At 38.4% G+C, this 19,289-nt stretch overlaps 1 protein-coding gene across 3 annotated transcripts in view; it reads left to right on the forward strand.

Moving 5' to 3' along the window:
• Positions 1-19,289, forward strand: part of Arfgef3 (ARFGEF family member 3) — a 162,220-nt gene that overhangs the window by 50,805 nt on the left and 92,126 nt on the right. For all 3 annotated transcript variants that reach the window (XM_046450262.2, XM_046450270.2, XM_058581533.1), the window contains 3 exons: positions 7,316-7,384; positions 15,003-15,125; positions 19,118-19,160. In XM_046450262.2, coding sequence (XP_046306218.1) covers positions 7,316-7,384; positions 15,003-15,125; positions 19,118-19,160 — 235 coding nt within the window. The remainder of the gene's footprint in view (positions 1-7,315; positions 7,385-15,002; positions 15,126-19,117; positions 19,161-19,289) is intronic.

Genomic DNA, 19,289 nt, shown 5'->3' on the forward strand with positions numbered 1-19,289 from the left:
TTCCTTTTTCCTCTTTTCAAAATGTTTGGTAGCAAAGTGGTAGGAGCACAGCTTCTGCATCTAGAAGGCCTGGTGGTCTTGGGAACTTACTCTCTGTGTTGTAGCCTGAATGTTCTGATCTGCAAAATGTGAATAATATTGGTGCATACCTCTTGGGGTTGCCATGAGTCTTAAAGGAGCTAAAAATAAAAGAAGTGCTTAGAACTGTGCATGGTACAGGGTCATCACTAGCTTTCATTTTGGTTCTGGTTAATAGAAAATAGTATGTGTAGCTTAATGAGAAAATGAACACCTCTGAACTCACTCAAATTATGAACAAGAGCATTAGAGATATCATGAGTTTCTTCTAAATCTCTCTCTCTCTTTCCATTTATAGATCCTCTCTGTATAACTTAAGCTAGGATAATTGCTGTCTTTAGTAACAGAAGAGTGTATCATCATATATATTGCTGGTTTCTAAAGAAGGATCTCGTATTTAATACTGTTGAATTACAGCTCTCTATCTTAACAAAAGATTTTTTAAAAATTATTACATATCAGTTATCCACTTAGTTATATTTAAGGCCCTAACCATTAGCTCTGATCCCACAGTCTATAGAAAGTACTTTACTATTTAGCTGAATTGATAAGTTATCTTCTGTCCTAATAGATGGAGTTTATGATTTGGATATTTTAGAAACCCATTATAATTATTAAATTTTTACATATAGAGAATCAAGTTGACTCTAGCTCTTTAAAAACTCTGTCTTTACAAACTTGATTGATCATGTTCATAAGCATCAATTCTAAAATCACCAAGAATTGCATGGTTATATGGATAGAGATTATTTGAGATAACACTCCCATTCTGGAAGGGAAAAGAAGAGGGAAGATTATGCATATTAATGCAATTTGATTTCTTAAAAGTCTGAGAGATTCCATGTAAAGGAGCTTGTTATATGTTAAATTAGGGGGAAGAAAATCCAACTCATTGAACATTTTTTTTTAGACTTTATTTTCATTAACTTGATTACTGCTAGTCAGCTTTCCATTGCTGTGACAAAATGCCTGAGAAAATCCACTTACAAAAAGAAGAGATTTATTTTGACTCTCAGTTTCAGAGGTTTCAGTCCGTGGTCAGCCAGATCTGTCACTTTTGGGCATGTGATGAGGAGGATGCCTATGGTATGTGATGGTGGGAGCCTATGGTAGAACAAAACTGTCATTCCGTGGCTGCTGGGAAATAGGAAAAGGCCATGTCCTCAATATTCTTTTTTTTCAAGGACATGTCACCAGTGATTTAAGTTTCTTGCAACTAGGCCCTACCTCCTAAAGTTTCTACCATTTCCCAGTAGTTCCTAAGACTGGTGACCAAGCCTTCAACTCAAGAGCCTTTTGGGTGCGTTTAAGATTCAAGCCCTAATGCTCAGTAGATATATTTTTGTTACCAACAGTGTATCATAAACTATGTGTAGGATTAAAATAAAAACATTCAAAGACAAGGGTTTATAATTTAATAGGAAAGAGACAAAGAGGTGCACAATTACCATACTTCAACTTTCATATCTGCAGATTCAACCAGTTGAAAATGTTCAGAAAAAAAATTGTATCTGTGCTTAACATGAACATATTTTTTTTCTTGTCATTGTTACCCAAACATCTATTTATATAGCTACATTGTATTAGGCATTGTAAGTCATCTAGAAATTATATGAAATATTTGAGAGAATACGGGTAGGTCATGTGCAAATACTACACCATCTTATATAGGGGATTTGAGCATCCAGTGATTTTGATGTCTGTTTGAGGTCCTGGAACTAATCCCCTTGGATACCAAGGGACAATTATATTAATTTGTGATGTTTATAAACTGAAGGATTGAAATGTGAGGACACATTGACTTAAAAAATGGATTTTCCAGGCCTCTAGTTAGGAGTAAGAGCTATGACAGCTTGTTAAGGGAGAAGTGAGAAGAGAAGAAAATAGGATTAGAAACAGTTTAAGTAACAAAGCTACACTCTCAGCCAGAGCCAGGGCTGGGATTGGAAATGTGCACGGCATTATCATCTCCAAGCACAAGGAGAGTTCAAGGCTTTCTGTGGCCTGCACTCACATTCGTAGCTAATTTCCTTTGCTCTAGTAGTTTATTTTGTTTGGTTTAACTTACAAATGACGTGTAGTATTGTGAAAAATGAAACCACAATCACTCCAAGAAGCACTTGTGAATAAATTAAGATAATTTTAATAGTTCAAGAAAGAGGAGAAAAACTATTTTTTACTCCTTCAATATGCCTCTGTGTCCGTCATGTGCCTTAGGCATAGATTACGTCCCCAGAAGCTCATTTTTTGGCAGTACCTTTGCCTTCTTTCCTGGGTTTAATTAATTTATTTTATGTGTTACCACAGCGTTACAACTTGTGTATTACACGTTAGGCCCCAATATACCTTTTCAGAGTACGTTGTGTTTTCCCAAGCAGTTGTTCATCACAACTTATTATAGTCACTTATTTTAAGACTATCTTCACACGAGATGTTTGCTCTGTAAGACTAGGAATTGTGTCTTTTGGCTCACCACTGTATGCCTATGTTAATTTTTCCTCACTATGACAAAACACCTGAGAAAAATAAATGATTTATTTGGGCTAACATTTTCAGAGGTTTTAGTCCATGGTCAAGTGTTTCCGTTGCTCAAGCCTGAGGTAAAGCAGAACATCATGGTGGAAGGGTGTGGTAGAGGAAAGATGCTCACCTCATGGCAGACAGGGAGCAGAGAAAAAGGGGCAAGGGACAAGAGATCCTTCCAAGACATGACCTCAATGCCGTACTTACTCCAACTGGGTCCCACCTCCTATAGTTTCTACTACTTCCCAATAATGCCATCACATTATGAATCCATCAATGGACTGATCTATTAATGATGTAGAGCCCTCACAACCCAGTCACCTTCCTGAGGGCCCCATCTCTGAACACTGTAGCACTGGGGACTAAGTCTTCAATACATGAACCTTTGAGTGACATTCCAGATCCAAACCGTTAACAATGCCCAACACCTAGTACTGGATCTAACTTCTAGTCCCACCTCAATAAATACATGTTGAATGAATCAAGAATGCCTGAACAATGGAGACCACAGGTAGATGGTAAGTGGACATGCAGTTGCTACCTAGTAACTTCATGTATCACATCTTTACTCCTGAATATCGTGTAAATGGTCTTGTGGAGGATGCATTTGGAATCTTAACAGAGATTAGTTTTTTTGACTCATCAATGTCATACAAGTTCCCCTTCATGATGGTGTGTGCAAAAGATAGATCTTCAGCAGATCTTAACAGGAAAAGTTAGGTGGGGAAATGTTCCATAGCCTTCATTGAAGATGTTCTGTGGCTCACCGCTGTATGCTTGTGTTAATTTTTCTCCCCATTCAGAATGAAGTCCTGCTAGCTTGCTGAACATTCTGAATGGGGGGCTTACCAGATCAGAATTGCCCCAACCAGGTCACCTGAAACTCCCTTATTACAGGTTGAAGATCCCTTATCCAAAACATTTGGAACCAGAAGTATTTCAGATTTCCAAGTTTTTTCAGAGTTTGAAATATTTATGTGGACTTTACCAGTTGAGAATCCCTAATCTGAAATGCTCCAAAAACTTTTGAGTGCTGCACTCAAAAGTTTTGGATTTTGGAGCATTTCAGATTTCTAGGCTATAGATGATCAACCTGTATTACCTTATATGATTGCAGGAACTGCCTTTAGCCAATCACACAACCTGTATCGGACATTCAGATTTCCAGAACAGTTTTCTTGCTTCATGGAAAAACCCTGGTCATGACCATGACATGCCCTTGGGAGAGGATTAATCCAGGATGTTCCCACTCAGAAGAGCACAACTGTGATCTTACACTCCTCACCATTATCCTCATCCCTCTGTTCCTAAAATAACCATGTTTTCTAGATTCTTATCATTGCTCCCCGTTCTTGCAGTAAATCCAGTTCACTTTTTTCCTTTATAGTTTAATTCTAATCCTTTTTTGTTTTTACTCAGGGTTTCTAGACACATCTTTAATCAAAGGATGCTTCTTGCACATAATAACTATTCAATGATTGGGTTTTTAAAAATGATTTGGAACTTTTTGTAATCATAATAATCCTTCCCTTTTTGTGGAAAGCTTTGCCCCTGTTTTTTCTATTCTCCTCTAAGCTCATTTATGAAGGTGGTGCCAGTAAGCCCAGTTGCAAGATGCTGTCACTCAAGTTTCTGCTGCTCAGCGATAACTTTGTCAATATGCTTTAATGACCCTAGGAAACATATTTTTAATGGAATTTCCCTCAGTATTTAGGTGCATCAGCTTTCTTAGGAGCCAACATGCTCAGAATATTAATTTAAACTTTTTGTCCACACATTAGACAGTGAAAGTCAGATTTTAAATTAATTTTTTGTTATCCTATGTTTCCAACACCCCATCTGTGTTTTAATCCAGTGGATTAATGCTTGCTAGGCATTGGGAGCATTAACAGTATCTCTATTTATCATTTTTGATAAGTTGTTGCTATCTGCTGCATTATCCTGGCCAGACACTGTGCCTTTTATGTATCTTGTGAGTCATGGGGGGCCACAGACACCATCAGCTCTGTAATTAAAACATGCTGTGCTTTCCCCACCATAAACCACTCCAGCTTAAGACTTCATTAATGTGTTTCACTTCCTTTTGTTATTTTCTGGTTTTAGTTTTTTTCCACATAGCTCAGTGAGTCTTGGAATATTGGTAGTTGAACACTCAGAGTGCAAAATCTTTCTTCAACCTTGGTCACTGTTGGCTGGCGGGTAAATGAGGGACCTGCAGCTTCATGTGCACTGTGTCTGGAGCCCCTCCCTCTACACTCACTGGGCTTCCCTGCCACCCAAAGAGTAGGGCTTCCTGTGTTCCTTTGAGGTTCTTGATCCCTTGATTACCGAATACTGCCAACATGGCCTCCTCATGAAGACTTAAAACTATAGGCCCTGTTCCTATGTCTCCAGCCACCATTGCCAAAATGCAGCTCTTGATCACAGAAAACTGGGTCACACTTTGAAAATGTCTTTCTAAAATTACTTTCTGTACCCCTTGTATGAGCACATGGGAGATAAAAGGCAGAAAGCCCATCTGTGTCCCATAAGTGACGTTAATAATTAGCCAGTTCAGAAAAATATTTGCCGTCGTTGTCTTCTTATTGTAAAGTGTCTCCAGTTGCCAGGCTCTGTCACCAGCGCTTTACAAATCAAGAGACCAGATGGACCAAGTGACCTCCATAAACCACCACGGCCATTCTTTCATGCCTTCCCACCCCCTGGCATAAACATGTCATTCAAAGAATAAAAAAAGGGAAACTATGCAATGTAGCAAAAAAATTGAAATAAGAAAGCATCCGATGAGAGAATCCCGAGGGCCTTCCCCAGGCCCAGCAAATGTGCAAGTCCAACAGGAAGTTTGTGCTTAGTAAATGAACAAGCAATTTATGAGTCTGAGGCACACCCTGAAGCAAATGAAACAAGGAGGTGTGACAGGCCAGTTTAGGAGGGTTGATCAGCGAAGACTCTCTGAGGGGATGGCATCTGAGTTGAAGCCTGAAAGAAGCCATCGCATGAGCCCCAGAGGAGCTAGCACAGGAAGAGACCAAGAGGGGGGTTTAAGCAAAGGCACTGTCCCTTCATACTACAGAGACATAGAAGGTGGAGCCTTCCTCCAAGCCTAGATTAGGTCTTGGTGACCCTTCGATCCCCACTTTCATCCCTCCTGTCTGCCAAATCCCAGCTCCCAAAGATTGTTACTGGACAAAAGAAATTCATTTCTCATGAGTCTAAAGGGCAGCTGTTCCCACAGTACCTGTCTCTTGGCCACTGAGCTGATTTTCATCTGGGCCAGCTCTTGAATATACAGCACCTTAAGAATCAAAAAAACTGAGGGATGGACCTACTATTAAGTTATATATCCTAGGGACTCACACCAGCAAAAAATATCATTTTTCCTTCTTTAGTTATATCTATTTGTGACTGTTCCCTAAGGCTGGCTAGCTTATGGCTAAGACTAAGAGATATTTTTTCTACATCAGACAGTTGCTTGCTGGCATACTGATTAAGTGTATATCTTGTATTAGGTAATTTGTGAGGCTTCTGTGCTCTTTCTTGAGTTAAACCAGAGGAAAAGAATCCTGGGAAGGCTGCCCATCCCCTCCCAGGGCTAAGCTGCAGGCAGGGCATGGTGTTGATGGAGGCGTGGTTCAGATGAAGGAGCAGACACCAGCATCCCATGTTGATTCCTTCAACAAGAGAAGTCAGGAGCCAAATGGAGGGTGGTAGGGGTGGGGAGAGTCTGGATTTGTACCTACAAAATCAGAAGCAATCCTTAAATGCCATGGGTTTTATTGATCTGTTCCTTAATAGCTCTGTAAGTTGAAGGCAATATTTTCAATGTTCTTTCAAGATCTTGCAAATATCATCAATTATTGTCTATGTATTCTGGGGACTAAGGAAAAACTGGACTGGGAAATCAGAAAATCCCATGCAGCATTCTAGAGGTAATTATAGAAGAGAAGAGAGGCATAAAAGACGTACTAATCCCATGGAATTTGGAAAGGGGACAGAACGGAAAAATTATAGTAATATTTGAGTCTAGGGAAAGGTAGAGAGAGTGTTGCCTAGTGGCTCATCACAGTCAGATGTTTTGAGTTCAAATCTCGGTTCCATGGTTTGTTACCTGTATGATCTTGGGCAATTCTTTAATCATTTTGAGTTTCCATTTTCTTCTTAGTAAGATAGAAACAATCATAATAACATTTATTAAAAATGTCAATGAAGGTCTGAGGGTGTGGCTCAGTGGAAGAGCTCTCACCCAGCACATGTGAGACACTGGGTTCAATCCTCAGCACCACATAAAAATAAATAAAAAAATAAAGATATCATATATATATATATATATATATATATATATATATATATATCTCAATGGAGACAAGTCATGTGACAGCCTAGCAGTGGGCCTGGTTATTTTTTTCCTGATCACTCTGATCTTTTTTTTTACTTTGATTGCTATTGGACAGACGCTTGGCTGCCTGTTTCTAGCCAGTCTTACAGGATTCATTCCTGGGGTGAGAGGCTCACAGCTTTTATGCTGGAAGTCTCATCTTTCTTTTATTAGACGCGAAGTGACCACTGGTTGGAGAGCAGTGGGTAGGTTAGAAAGAAGCATTAGATAGAGCAGACGAATCATCAAGCTGGGACTGCAAATGGCCTGTGAAACAACATTCCCTTCTCTGTTTTGACCCCATGTCTTCCTTCTTCCCTCACCTCCTGTGGGTTGCAGGTGTTACTGTGCATCACCTACACCCCGACCTTTGACCTGAATGGGAGCGCTGTGCTGAAGATCGCGGAGGTGAGTGCCACTTGTGTTTGTAATGCCTGCTCATGGCTGCTTTATCTCTCATTGGGCTAAACATTGGGATGGGGCTGAGCCCCAGAAATGGGGCGAGCCCTGCTCTGATCACTGTGGGGAATTTCTAGGAAGGAATTGCTCTGCAGACTGCATGCTCTGTGGCCCACTGTGCTTTCTCATAAATGTGCGCTTGAGTTTGCTTAACTTGAAGCTTTAACCGTGGAAATAACACTACTGGGTCCTCCAAATCTGCTACAGCCAAGCTTATTGCTTTCTTGGTCTATTTTTCCTAAGATGAATTACAAAGCATTTGCTTTTTTTTTTTTTAAAGACACTAAGTATGAGATTTATAGAGATGTTCATTGATTGAATCCCACTACTGTCTCCGAATCCCTGATGGATGCCTTTTGTAGCTGACATCAAAAAGCCTTCTTCTCAGTCTGCTGTAGAATAGGGTTGCACATGTCTTCCACCATGCCCAAGAACATGTCCAACAGGAAACTTGGCTTCTGGGATGTCTGGCAAATGCCTGTGGCTTTTGGAAACATCATCATTTCAAAGCTGAATTTTACTAGGCTTAGAATAATTTTCCTTCCACTTCTTGAAAAGATTGTCTTCGGGACTTGTTTTTTCTGGTGAGAGTACATAGTCAGATCACAAAGAGGCAATCATTCTCTGAATTCTGAAATCATGGAGAAAAGGAAAGTCCAATGACCAACACACATGAGTAGTATTTTTATGAGCGGATATATGTGCTTTTTACGTTATCCTATCGTATTAAAAAGTGAAATTACATGAAAATTACTCTTGAGCATGTGGAAATTTATGTGTCTATCAAAAGAGAAGCAGCAGCCAATTGGCTGCTGGTTTCCAACTATGTATATCTATAAAGACACATTTTCCTTAGCACATGTATATTTTACTCCATAAAAAGCAATGAATAAAATAGTTATCAGTAATTGTTTTCAATTGAATTTTAAGAGATACTGAGAGTGTTCTTATTTGCTTGTCACAGGACAATGTAGTTTCTAAAAACAGCAAGAAGTAGGATTAGCATGAAAGAGGCTTATCCTGAAGTAAGATGGGGAAATGCCACTTGCTGCCCTGCCCTTGGTGACCAGGAGTGGGGACATCAAAGAGTCATGGGGCCTTCAGGAGGGGAGGGCTGCCAGGGAGCTTTGTGCCACTCCTGCAGAGCTGGAGAAGATTCTGTTGTCCTCATAGAAATCAGCTTCTGAATGGAATCTGAGGCAAAATGTGTAAATCTTGAGCAGTGGACACACAGGGCCAGGGCCAACACAAGTGAAATTTCCCTGAAGGTGTCAAGAAGCCACAAGAGGATTCAGCAGGATAGATCATCAAAACACAACGGTCTCTAACAAAACCAGAAAAGGAAAACAACCACCAAGAAAAACTCTTAGCCTAAGATGGAGATTACAGATAAAGGCACTCAACTGTGGTAGTAAAAAGAATGGGCTCTGGAGCCCTAGCCCTACAGTTTGGTGTGAACCCTGTTCTCCCTTACCCCTGTGTTGCCTGAACAACCTTGTGTTTGCTGTCTGTAAAAGAAAAGATAAATACACCTGTTTTGGTGGTGTGGGTGTTCCAATTAGACATGAAATCTACAATCCAAGTAAAAAGTTGTTCCTACAGGTCCAGACACATGGTATATGTTATATGTTTGCCTTTTAAAAAAAAAAAAAAAAACATAGTTGGGGAAAATTTTATAAAGACACCTTAAAACAAGCCATTGGAAACCCCTCTGGAAATTCAGGCAGAATCTAGCTGTTCCTTCTCACCTTGGTATACGTTGACAATTTACTCCAGCAGAGTGTTTACCCTGAAACCTGCTGATCGGGAAATGGAATGTGTACTTAAGTATGAAAAATGAGGCTATTTCCCCAAGGTCCTGCTGAAACTATAAAAGGATCATTAGGCTCTCAAAATGTAAATAAGAAGGCAGCTTCGTGAGTGTGTCTGACTTTAACTTGTTTAATTAAACTATACTTAGGAAACTTTTTCAGAAGAGCACCTTCTGTGCTGCAGGGAGAAAAAGAAATATCAAATTTTTAAGTGGACAATTATGAACTATCCAACAATATCCAAGTAGTGTCTGATCAATTTCCTGAACAATCATTATTAAGACTCCTTCTTTGCTGTCCACATTAGCAGTTGAGTTTTCCAGGGACAGATACCTAAAATGGGAAAAAGCTTCGGATATACAAAGTTCCAAGGTTTGGGGGTAAAGGAAAAGATGGAGTCATAGCCGAAAGCTCTCCCAAGCTAATTAGAAGGTGGATTTGGGATGGCTTTGGGCCTACTAAAGATTCTTCTATGGGATTTCTGTAAAACAGAAAACCCAGTCTATAAATGTGTATTTGCTGGTTTCATCTTACCAACTCCTAGAAACTCTCAGTCTTTGTTTCTATGGCATGCTGTCTGTCAGAGCCAGGCAGAACTGATTCAAAGAAGATTGTTTTTTCTCTAAGATTTACATTTTTAGAGTCCTCCCTTTTTCCCTGCTTTCTTTCATCCATCTATCTGTCAATTTCAAAACACTGATTAATAAGAATAGCTATTAGTCATAGAGTCCGTAGGGAATGGCAGTAAGTAGTACCCCACACACATACACACGCACACACACCCCCACACACACACATATATATTATATCTATTATATATTGAAGGTGTGTATGCATGGTTTTTTTTAATCTCCACCAAAACCCAGCTAAATAAAGAATCCTAAACAAAGTAAGGTTAATTTGCTTGCCCAAGACATTCAAATCCAGACATTATATTGCAAACATATGCTGTTAAACCACTATGCTATACTGTCCTCTGGCTGCCCTCATTCTTACAAAATGCTAGTAGAATCTGGGAACAATAATATTGGCAACCGACTGGAGTTTTTAGGAGGCATATTCCCTATAGACCTTTCTGGCGGTACTTATGAGATAATGCTTATGTGGTGTTTTTACATATGAGGCTGAAGTATAGATGCATTTTACTTTTTGGTTACCATAGATTTAAGTCTCTATTAGGAATATGTCACTTTTTAAGGCATTTTTGCACATTGATCGTTTATCTTTTCTGAGCATTATTTTACCAACAGAGGGTCTGGAGGTTACTAGTAGTTCTACTTGCTACTCCGGTGAGCTTAAAAACATTGCAGTTCAAGACCTACCACCAGAGATTCTTATTTAACAGTTCTAGTCATCACTAAAGTATTTTTTAATTGGGATAGTTTATAACCCTTGAAATGTTCAGTAATACTTTTCTTACTCTGATGTGGTAGCACTATTCGTAGACATAAAATAATCTACAACTATGAAACATATATAATTCATAAGAAAGATGCCCTGACTCACTTATTTTGGAAACATCTTATATGTTATGTTCTCGAGGAGTCTGGATAGGTAAGCCCCATATCCTGGCAAGAAAACTGCTAAGGGAACATGTCCACGGCCTCAAGCCAGTGGAGACCACAGAGGGAGGAAATCCCTTCAGGAAGTGTCCCTTTTCCTCCTTGAAGCCCTCCCTCTTCTTCCCTGTATTGATTCTAGTTGGATTCCTGAAATGTAAGTTCATAACCACTTACTGCTAAGCTGGCCTTCATTGCAAGAATTTCCACTCTCTTCAACCTGTGACTCCTGAAGCCTTTATTTGGAGTCAGAAGATACGCAGAACAGTGAGACCCTTCCCAGCTTGCTTTGGCTGTTCATAGAACAGCAGCTCAATCTCAGTAGACTCCAAACCAGACAAAAGGCCCTACCTGGGAAAGTGTAGGAATCAATGGAGTGAGGTGTCATAAGTCATTTTAATATGTCACCTTAGGCCACAAGGAGGAGAAAAGTTGCAATCAGAGTTTTCCATGTATGACTAGCATTTTAAGACATTTTCAGATTGAAATCCAAAAGGCATACAAACAAGCTTTCCTACCCAGATGGTAATCAGACTTACTTATACACACATTTCACAGGGATGATATAACTTCAATTCCCTCTGTGTATGTGTGTGTGTGTGTGTGTGTACCCATCTGATGAAGTACCTCTTGAATGTACCCACCTGTTATAGCTATTCACCTGTTAGGAAGGAGACCTTTTTCAGAGAAGATAAGAAATGGCCTGGCAACTGTGTTGTCAATAATAATTCATCACAGAGTTTAGACTTACGGTGGTCACCAAAATTTTCTGTGGTTCTCATGTGATCAACCAGCCTATGTGGTCTTCTCTATATAGAAGGCATTTCTTTTGCTGTCTTATTATCTTAATCTCTGATCCTTTCTCATCTTTGAAACCATAAGCTATTTTTCATCATTTTGTTTTATAATTGGAAATACCCTACCTCTTCTCTTTATGGAAACTAGGACTCAGTATTATGTACTATTTTAACACAGCAATGACACTAACCCCTGTTGAGTAGCAAAGAGAAGGTACATGTATAGTTCAACAAAGTGAAAGACATGTGTTTCCCAAAGCTCAGTAAATTCCTCTTGAGGCATTAGCCAATATATATTAAACATCAACTTTGTTTCATTTGCCACTTAATATTCAATAATATAGCAATCCACCATGGGTTTAACCCAGTCCTCTTATTTATCAGTTCGCTTACCTGATGACTCTTGCTTATGTATGCCTGTGGACTGGGTCTTGTCTTTTTTTTCCCCCTTCTGCTTTTGTGGTTGGTTTGGCTTCATTAACCATCTGTGTTTTTGCTCTCAGTTGTGTTTAGCATGTCGTAAAGCTGGACATCCACAAATGCATGAAATGATCAAAATGTACCTTATGACCCTGCTCACTGCCCTGTGTCACCGTGCATTCCCTGGCAATCAGGGGCCTGTGGCTTTTCACCAGGTATTTCCCTTGTTTCTTTGCACCTAGGCTCAGGCAGAGGTATAGGCCTGAAGCTTTTCAGTTGCTAAGTTTGCATTATGAAAGCAAAGGTAGGGGGAGGCAGAACAATTTGGGGGGACTAAAAAAAGAAACCCTGAGCTCCTTTTTTAAGAAACTAGTCTACCTTTGAACTGGGATCCTCTTGGTTTCTCTTATCCTATGTGCTCATCTTAGTCCTGCCCTTAGGGAAAACCCTCTTATAGTGAAAAACCTCTGATCTTAAATATAGCAGCGTTCAGGTTTCAAATGGAAGTTCTATTTCTGTGAGCCTTCCTAGTTGACCAATTTGTGATTACTGCAGCAAGTTTAAGAAACTGCTTCAGAAAATTCCAGGAAAGCTGATGAAGTGCTTCATCCTAAGTATCTACAGATAGGATATTATCAACAAGCAGTGATTTTTATTTAACAGAATATATCTTTATCATATTCAGTATGTATATTCCCAAGTTAGGCAGAATGAACTTCTAAGATAATTATATTTTTTCAAGCTAGTAAACATGCCTCCTACAAAGTCATGTTCAATGTTATCCCTGTAGTGGTGGCATTAAACCTCAAAAATATGCTTGGCATTTGCCAAGTTCTTGTTTCTTTATAACACTGTGTTATATAAAGTCTGAGTCCTCATGTGTGCTTTCTTACATGGGCTGAAGTGACTGATGTATTTTTTTAAGGAAGACTGTCTAGTGTGCATGGCTCAGTATTCAAGAGAATTTATATTAAGTATATAGTTGGGCTCTCAAAATAGTTGCTCTTTCATCTTCACTGCTTTTAAGGCTTAAAATTTCTCCTTAAATTTATGTCAGTGCTTAAAGATCAACAGTTACAAAGATTTCTTGGAAAATGTAAGCTATAAAGGAAACTGTTAAATTGGGAGGTACAAATGGTACTAGTGTTCCAGATTAGGTAGAATTTGGTTTCGTCCGAGGGAAACAGTGCCCTCATTTAGAAGTATTTTCAAGGTTTTTAAATTATTCCCTCACATGCCAAAGCAGAAGCCCTTTGGGGATTAAAACACCATTTTTTCTATGTTTGTATAAGTTAGCGTCCCTTCAGATCCAATATAATCATAATCATTTGAGAAAATAAATTTCACATGTCCCAAATAGTTTTATGAAAATAAATACTGTGTAACTTCTCTTTTTTAACTATAAAATGAATTCATCTAGATCAACTTCCAAATATAGTATTAAGTTTCAAATGCACCTTTGAAACATTAAACACTCTATAAGAGATAAACTTTTTTAAAAAACTTACTCTTTGGACCTGGGGGTGTAGCTCAGAGGAATAGCATTTGCCCAGCATGTGTAAGGCCCTAGGTTTGATCCCCAGCACCAAAAAGAAAAAGAAAATATTTTCTTTTACCTAGTTCATTTACAAAAAGATTTATTATCATGAGCTTTCCAGAAAACTCCCATAACTCAAGTAGTAGCAGCAGTAAAGATTAACACTTAGTCTCTCTCCTATCTCAGTGATCAATCATTAAATTTTCCATTTAGGTGAGAACCTCTACTTTTAATATAAATAATCTTGGAGTTATTCCTAGAAAAAATGATTTAGGTAAATTAAATCCTGAGCTATGTTTTGTGAAATTGCAAGGATGAATACCTTAGAGAAAAAAAGTAGATGAATTTAAAGTATGCTTTGATTTTTATGCCCATTCCTATAGCTTCAAAAAAGAATTTAGAAGAAAAAAAAAAAACAAACAGGAAAACCCTGAAAAGTCATGACATTCAATATCATCATTATCAAATTAAGGTTTTCTGGGGTTTTTTTTTTTGTTTGTTTGTTTGTTTGTTTTTAATTGGGATTTCTCCATTAGTAACCACCAGGGAATCTTCCTGGGCTTAGCTATACAGACTCACGAGGCCCAAAGAGGCCTTACCAGTTATTCTCATTCAGCAGATTCAGGACAGGAAACAGAGGCAGGTGACATCAGGCACAGAGTTTCCACAGAGATCCTCATGCCACTCCAGAAGCTGGCCTCTGGCTTTCAAATGCCAGTGTAGGTGCAAGAGACTGAGAGCCACATCAAATGAAGGCAGAGTCACCTTGGCTTTGGAACCTCATGTCCCAATTAAGAACCAGTGTTTTTAAACAACTCTATGAACAGAGCCTGCAGAGCTCCCTCAGAGCATGGGATCAATTATAAGAGTCACCAAACTGAGGGAAGTCTTGTGGCTTCCCAGCAGGTATTTAGAGTTAACACAGTTATCTCCATTGAGACCCAGCATAGTAACTAGGAAACATTTTTACAGTGAGCTGTTCCACCTTTATAAAATATCCAGAAGAACACAGCTAGAGAGTCAATCCAAAGTCAAACTCATTCAGAGCAAAGAGAAAAGGTTTCAGTAGTCCTCTACCCACACTTTATAATCCATGAGTTGATAAATTCTGTTCTGTTTGGCCATGAAGGGAGTTTTTCCTGATTAATTTACAGCCAAATAGAATTATTAATAAATAGAATTATTTAGCTCATGTAAAACTCACTAATTTGAAGCTCAAAAGAATAAGAATGTAAGAATGGCAATCCTAGGGAAACATGACTTTTCTATTTGCTTAAAACAAATTTCCAGAGATTTTATATACATTTATTTTCATTGAAAACTAGTCTGAAATCAAGCTTTCTATTTAAAAAGGATTTGGTATTCTCCCTGGTTAAAGCCGAAAATAGTTGATAGTGAACAAATGCCTAGAGCTCATGTAGTGCTGTCTTATTTCTTTCCCAGGTGTGCATTGAGACGTACACCTGCAGCTGTCACCAGCGTAGTATAAACACTGCTGTGCGAGCAACTCTCAGCCAAATGCTGAGTGACTTGACTTTGCAGTTACGGCAAAGGCAGGAGAACACGGTAAGCCTGAAGCACCCCACGTTCATCATGGTCTAGGTGGCATCTCAGTGCGTAACTGCAGGCTGGGTGTCCCACACCTGGGGTTCCCCCTTGCACAGTTACTTTCCTTTGGAAACACTAGGAAGGGCCTGCTTGTTCTGAAAGAAAACTCATTAAATGAATTAAACGGTTTAGAAATTTTCCTACCTGACCCTAAAGTCTTGAAAGTTGTTTTTCCCTATGGTTTCCATAATTGTTTAGTCAGTATTTTAAAAATTTATCTTTCTTTTAAAACTGTTACATTGAACATTTTTTAAAGTTTATTGTGATAGTAAATTTGAAACTATGGAAAATGAATAGCAGCCAGGCACAGCGGCCCATACCTGTAGTCCCACCAGCTGAGGAGGCCGAGGCAAGAGGATCCTGAGTTCAAAGCCAGCCTCAACAAAGGAAAGGCGGTAAGCCCATTAATTTAGATCTCAATTTTATCTCTTTGGCTTTATCTTTTAAAAACACTAAAATGAGGAATTAAAGAATTTGACAGGATAATCTCTAAATTTCCTCTTAACTCCATGGTCGCCTGACAACTAGAAAACTGAAGTTAAAAATGAGAAATAATTAAAGTTAAGCACAAAATTTTAATTCCTATACAATTAATTTCTGAGCTATTTTGGATTGCAACTGAAATTTCCCTTTTTAAAAAGTAACTAATGTCATTTCAGAACACCTCTTGCAGATCTCAAAATAACTTTAATGTAAGTTATTACAGAGCCAGATTCAAAAAAAAAAAAAATCCTCTAAATAAAATACAAAAAAAGGACTAGGGATGTGGCTCAGTGGTCAAGTACCCCTGAGTTTCTGGTACCCAGGAAAAAAAAAAGAGAAAGAATAACAAATAGATTTGGTCCTTTGTCAACTCAGAGGTTATGACAGGAGGTTCCCCTCACTGCTGGGGCTGTCAGAGTAAAGTTGCTCTTGTATTCTCTGTCGTCAAAGCCTCTCTAATCTAGAACTCCTTGCTCTAAACTTGAACAGATTGTCTAAAATGAGTTTCTAGAGAAAAATGTAAATGTAATTGGCTTCTTGTATCTATTATTTTCTGAGAATGTCAGTGAGAGGATGGGAGGATGAGCATTTTGGTTTTAAAATCTGGCTCAGTGATAACTTAGATAAAAGTTATTTTGAGATCTGCAAGAGGTGTTCTGAAATGGTATTAGTTACTTTTTAAAATGGGAAATCTCAGTTGCAGTCCAAAATAGCTCAGAAATTAATTGTACAGAAATTAAGACTTTGTGCTTAACTTCAATTATTTCTCATTTTTAACTTCAGTTTTCTAGTTGTCAGATGATCATGGAGTTAAGGGGAAACTTAGGGATTATCAGGTTCAATTCTTTTATTCCTCATTTTACTGTTTTTAAAAGATAAAGCCCAGAGAGTTGAAATTGAAATCTAAAATTAGTGGGCTTTTCATTAAGAGAACCAGAACTAAAGCCCTGGTCCCCTGACGGGCTCCCAGTTCACGTTATCAGCTCATGCATACTCTAGCAGCCAATATTTGAAAAAAGGCATTAGTCTTAAAAAAATCAAATACTATTTTCTTTTATGTTTGCTATATCCAAAGCCCAAGTTCTTGTTAAAAATTGTTTTAACTTGAGATATTACTTTAGTTTTCCCCTTATTAAAAATGATTTAATTTACCAAAAGATTTTGAATATGGTGGTTGGGAATATTAGTGTTTTTTTAAAATCTATAAATAGAAAATATATTAGAAAAACTGTTCTTAATGAAAAGAAATCTAAGCTGTTGAGAATTCTTACGTTCATACACAACCACATCATGACAAAATACTCTAATATTAGCAATATCTTAATGATTTAAATGAAACATTTGAAAGAAACTTCATGGTTTCAAGATACTTTAAATCATTAGTTCATTTTAAAATCTTAATTTTAAATGTTTAGAAAGGACATTCACACCGTGCAATGATATTTCAGTCAATGACAGGCTGGACATGGAATGGAATTCACCATACTTCCTGGGGTGGAGTAGGCTATATCACACATGCATTCGGTGATGTTCTCACAGTAACAAGTGCTTAACAATGAGTTTCTCAGCAAATGACCTCATTGTTAAGAGACATGTGGCTGTATTGGGTTTCAAGCCAAATAATTCAATCTTTTAGCTCTTAGTGCTCTTCTAGAAGAATGGTAACAGGTGTGGTTATGGAAGTCTGGTTGATACCACAGAGGTTATATGTCTCTGTCCTAGGCATATAATTTGTGACTACTCAGCCATCTGGTTCTGCTTATCCTTGGCCATTTAGATTCACCCCAACCAGAGGCAAGATCCCAAATTAGGTAGAAATTTAGTATTTTTCATTATTTTCTTTCTATTACTCATACAATTCCTCAGAGATATAATTTCATATCCCAGAAAATGCAGTTCTCAGGATGCTAATGTTTGAAGCATTTGTGATGTCTAAGAGAGGGAAATATAAGTTTTGCCATCCAAGAACTGGGTATTTTTTCAATGCCATTGAAGAGAAGTCTATGGAAATGGTGAGGTTTGCTCCTAGGAGGCTGTGTGTTTCTGGGGGACACTTAACATTACCTGGGAACAATGTATATGCTTCCTATGATGACGCATCACTGATAAGACATCGAGGGGCACCTCAAATCTAGGAAGACCTACAAACAATGGAAAGAAAACAAATAATGTAGAATGCAAAAGCATTAATATGAAGTCCATCTTCAACCTAATGTCTATCTCCACCCCCAGAATGGATTACAACTTTGTATTTTGATTTTGTATCCTCAGAAATCCTAATTTTTTATCTCTCTTTATTCTTGAATTATTTAGATGACCAAAATTCTCATTAAATTACAAATTATTGATTTTTTAAAAATCCCCAAAATTGCCACATATAAATATTTGTGGCTAGGGATTCTTCTACCCTTGAATGTAACTCGGATGTGCCTCCTCAGAAAACATTTTTCTAACCTTGTGTTTAGCCTTGTGCTGAGCTGTACAGTGGAAGCAGTGAGCTTCCTGCAAATTAATGAATGGAAAATAGTAAAAATATGTGCCTGTAACAAGTTAAACACACACACACACACACATACACACAAACACACAAACACAACAGTGCCATGGATGATTTACATTGGCTAGTGGTTAATTGGCATGAAAATAACTTCTTATATCTCCTGGTTCTCAGAGGTAGGGAGTGTGAAACATCTTCCTGTTCTTAGCTCAGTGGTCACTAGGTAATTTCTGTGTTGGGAAGGAAGTCTCATTCTATGTAAGCATCTTTCCCTTCCTGTTTATCCAAGGAGCTATCTCTGCCCTTAATAGCTCTGGATCCACCTAACAACAACCAAGAGTGGCAGTGTGATAACAGGAAGTTAAAATGCTCCCCATTAACCTGGGGAGGTATGTGGGAAGAATGGAGGAATTTTGATTGGGCAAAGGGGAGGAAGTGGAGGGGAGGGGCATGGGGGCAGGAAAGATGGTGGAATGAGATGGATATCATTACTCTAGGTACATGAATGACTGCATATATGGTATAACTCTACATTGTGTACAACCAGAGAAATGAAAAGTTGTGCTCCATTTGTGTACAATGAATTGAAATGAATTCTGCTGTCATGAATAACTATTTAGAACAAATTAAAAAATGGAAAGGAAAAAATATGCTCCCCATTAAATAGGAAGATGGTGCTTTTGAGATGTGGTCATCTTTGGGCTGGTATTTTGATTTTTCTTATGACTATGTCACATGTCCATATCTGTGAGGGTGTAGGAGAGTGCAATCTGTGTCATTGCCCTGGGATAATTATTATCTGGGCAAAGATGAACTCACCTCTTCAGGTAGGCAAAGCTGCAGATGATAGCCCAGGTAAGGTAGCTGTGCCCAGAGCACTCAGGACGCCATTGTGTTTCCTAGTTTTTTCCATTGTCTAAGAGGATTTTTCTTGCTTAAATCTCATAATTGTGTGTTTCTTCCTCCCTAGATAATTGAAAATCCAGGTGTCCCACAAGAATTCAGGAGTCAAGGTATCAAATTTAGTTTTTACTAGTTCAGCTTAAAAAGTGGATGTGAGAACACCTACTGTGTGCCTGGTGTTGGGGGTGTAAAGATGAGTGCCTCTCAGGTTACTTTACCATTCTCCCTGGAGGTTCTGC

The sequence above is a fragment of the Marmota monax genome, unplaced genomic scaffold, assembly GCF_021218885.2.
Source record: "Marmota monax isolate L192 unplaced genomic scaffold, Marmota_monax_Labrador192_F-V1.1 WCK01_AAM20220418_F8-fsc00030, whole genome shotgun sequence".
NCBI lineage: Eukaryota > Metazoa > Chordata > Mammalia > Rodentia > Sciuridae > Marmota > Marmota monax.